Here is a 3,792-nt window from a genome sequence, read left to right as displayed (position 1 = left end):
GTCATTAATTAGTTCAAATTTTGCTATCCATCTACTCTATGTAGTCTGCATTCATTTGGAGGCAGTGTAGGAAAGATATCAATTTTTATGAACTTTTGGACGGATTTTATCTGGAGCAAATTAAAATGGGATTCATATACTGCAATTGTTTAATTAATATGGACAGCCTTGAAATCTAGTTATTTGATGATTGCAAACCTAAATAAGCTTTTATAGAAAGTAAATTTATTCATGATGAGACTAGTTAATCCATTTTATGAGAGGTGGTTGCAAGGGTGCTGAGACATCTGTCCGTCTCTGTAAGTAGTCACTGAGATAATTCAAGGTTCTCTTGAGTGCTTCCTCAAACTAGCATACAGGTTCCCTTGCAGCTACACCAGGTCTTGCCTGACTCAAGGATTTTAAAACTATTCTGAGACTGTAGGAGTGACATTGTCTTGGTTTGATTGAGGTTTGAGCCTAATCCAGACCTTTTGTTTCAGCATCCACCATGAAGATCAATAAGATGGTAACGGAGTCCCGGCGTAAAAACCGGGAACGTTACTTCAGCGCCCCTTCCCACATTAAGAGAAAGTTCATGTCTAGCCCTCTATCAAAGGAACTGCGTCAGAAGTACAATGTCCGTGCCATGCCAATTCGTAAAGATGACGAAGTTCAGGTGAGTGATTTGTATTTTATTTTAATTTAATGGATTATCAGTTTAACATGAACAAAATAAAGGAATAACATGCAATTTATAGGAATAGTAGCTATTCTGTGTTTATTGGAAATAGGTTCAATGATGAAACACTTAATCCATTCACTGAGAGATGTGGTTGTTGTGGGGACTGAGGCAACTGTCCGTCTCAGTGTGCAGTCCAGAAGTCTGTCCAAGGTTCTCTTGCACAAGACATCTCCTAGCACACAGGTTCTCATAGCATTCACACCAGGCTTAGCCTGGCTCTGAGATTATAAAGGATAACTGAACTTAATACATTCAACTAAATTATGAGGATAGAGAAAAGGATGCTTTAAGACTTTATTTTCTCAGGTTGTGCGCGGTCATTACAAAGGACAACAGGTTGGCAAGGTTGTCACCGTTTACCGCAAAAAGCTCTGCATCTACATTGAGAGAATTCAGCGCGAAAAGGCCAATGGTGCATCAGTCTATGTTGGCATCCACCCATCAAAGGTATTTTAATATTGGTTTGTGCAATAGGAATAAACTGGTGTAAGTTTTTGAAGAATTTATCAATACCCACTTTTCTGTCAATTAATTTCTTAAGCTCGAGACAACTTGTTATCAGTGAATTGCTTAGGAAGGAATCTTTACTAAAGTTGATGGCCTATTTAACCTCTTCATTCTAAATTTTAAATGTCGCTATTGCATATAACAAGTTTTAGCCAAAATCTCAAGATAATCATATCAGAATATGCAGAATTATTTGCATGGGTTGGGAGGGGGGGGGGTGACCTTAGTGAGATCCCTCAGTGACTTGGAGGACAACAGAAAATGGTGAAGTATCCAATCATCATGAGTTTTATATTTTTAATGTTCTGTAAAGAAATGTTAATTATTGCTAGCAGGGCACATCAGTACCTCCCCTTGTATAAGTGAATCACACTCCTATGTTAATAATGAGTCAAGTAAGCCAATGTATCGTATACGACTTGTATTCTGAAAGATCACGTACAATATCTGGAAGAAAAAATTAATTCTAAAAGAACTTGGTCATGACACAAGATGCACGTCCTCAGATGTGTGTGTGTACTGCGAGGAGGTAGTATACACATCCTCATGTTTTAGAGTTAAAGGTACCATTATTTACATTCAGCAATATAAATTATGAAACCTGCATTTTAATAATTTAAGTTTTTATTCATCAGTCATTGCAAAAATTGGGAATGTCTGTCTGCAATTATGTTTTATTTTGAACTTCTTATATTTCTAATTTTTTATTTTCCATTACCAGGTCTGTATTGTTAAGCTAAAGATGACAAAGTCCCGCAAGAGGATACTGGAAAACAAGGCTGCTGGTCGTGCTGCAGCACAGGGCAAAGACAAGGAGAAGTTCACTGCAATGGACACATCCTCTTAAATACAGACTGTGTGATTATCAATGGTTTCTTTTCTTATCCTGCAACTAGATCTTATTCTTTGATTTACACACCAAAAAGGGGAGTGTGTATGAGAAATATATTTAAGGTAAAAGGTATACTCATTTGTATAGAATATAACTATTGAGTATATGATACATACATAATAGGTAGATATGAAATATAAAAAATACACAATATAATGAAAAATTACGTATTTTGTCTAAACTGACACAAACTGGGCTATAATTTTATCACTGTTAAACCAACAATTGTGCAAAGGAGATGGGGAATAAGAATAGTAATGATTGGTAGTCCGCATGGTAAGCACAATAAATCATGTTGCAAGAAGCAGGTGGTAACATTGTAAATGTTGAGTGTAGTTTGCATTTTTGCTTGCTGGCATTAATCGATCGTGTAGACTGACCTTTAACATCAGTACAGTGGCTATTTGGTTGCATGTCACATGCTAGGGAGCAAGCAGCATATTTGGCTCCATTTTGTCTAACTTGCCTGATAATAAGGGATGTCTTGAATGCAAGCCATAGTGTACTGCATTTTGGACTTCATAGGCTGCATCCACATAAGGGAGCTTTGCACAATGGAAGAAGAGACCTCGAAGAAAGCATCGTAGCAAGGATGCTTTACCCATTATAGCTTTTTTCACATTCTACATTTCTAATGTTACATTGAGAGAAGCTTGTCTGGACCCTACCTTAGAATGCTTTAAATTTACAAAAAAAAAAAAAAAAAAAAAAAATGATACATCCAAAAGTCATTGAACTTGAATTGAATATAATATGCAAGGAAAGCATATGAAAAATGGCAATCTTTCATTTATGAAAGATCTAAGGTGCAAAAATTTAGAGCAGAAAATCAATATTATATTCTTTTTACTATGTAAATAAATTAGTTTTAGATTGCGAACATGAATAGTTAGTGACACGAACCTTGTGCATTAACAAAACGGCTTCCTCGGTGTATTGCCAGGTTTTATTGTGCAATACACTATACAATACTACAAGAGAAGTGGAGAATCCGATCCTTGAAAGTGGGTAAGAGAATTGTAAAATCAGTCAGAGAAAGATGGGCCATAACTTGTTACTTTTGTTAGTGGTGTGTTTCCTGTGGACACTCAATGTCCACACAATGTATAGAAAATTCTCCCACGTGGATGCCATGCTTAAACCAGGGTCTATAATCAGTTGGACAGGCAAATAAATTTGCTGATTCTACAGAAGTAACATCTTGCCCAGAAAGGGAGAGAATGCTCTTAAGTAGTGAACTGCTTAAACCTTTTTTTTTTTATCACACGTGAACATAATTCATGTTCAAAACCTTTTCCAACCCACCTAGACTGCTTTCATTTGATATTGCCTTTTTTTTTTTTATTATTCACTTGACCCTTTGTACAGTTGGCACCAGGTAGGCCCAAGTCTATTGGACCTGAGATTTAAAATGTCAATCTGTTTCAGAAAATGGTAATTTGAATTCTATTCTCTTTGTATGTTAACAGATATTTGAAAAGGTAGAAAGAATGCTCATGTAAGGTTTAAAAAAAAAGACTGGTCCCAAAGCTTAATTTGTGATGGGACTTTATGGTGTAAAGTCGATCTTCCACATGTAATCATATCTGCAGGTAGAGAGACATACTATGAGTGATTATTTCTCATTGATATTGCGCACTTATTTTTCATACATGTGCACCACAGCCTG

The 3,792-nt window shown here is 36.1% G+C and overlaps 1 protein-coding gene across 1 annotated transcript; it reads left to right on the top strand.

The window, feature by feature from the left end:
• Positions 1–483: 483 nt before the first annotated feature.
• Positions 484–2,100, top strand: RpL26 (ribosomal protein L26). The gene is made up of 3 exons (XM_086552544.1): positions 484–658; positions 1,031–1,171; positions 1,953–2,100. Exons 1-3 carry the CDS (start codon positions 491–493, stop codon positions 2,076–2,078), a joined length of 435 nt encoding a protein of 144 aa, XP_086408670.1. The 5' UTR covers positions 484–490; the 3' UTR covers positions 2,079–2,100.
• The last annotated feature ends 1,692 nt before the right edge of the window (positions 2,101–3,792 follow it).

The sequence above is a fragment of the Penaeus japonicus genome, unplaced genomic scaffold, assembly GCF_977035675.1.
Source record: "Penaeus japonicus unplaced genomic scaffold, GWHDUDI00000001_assembly GWHDUDI00000027, whole genome shotgun sequence".
Classification (NCBI taxonomy): domain Eukaryota; kingdom Metazoa; phylum Arthropoda; class Malacostraca; order Decapoda; family Penaeidae; genus Penaeus; species Penaeus japonicus.
This window is presented reverse-complemented; position numbering and strand designations above follow the sequence as displayed.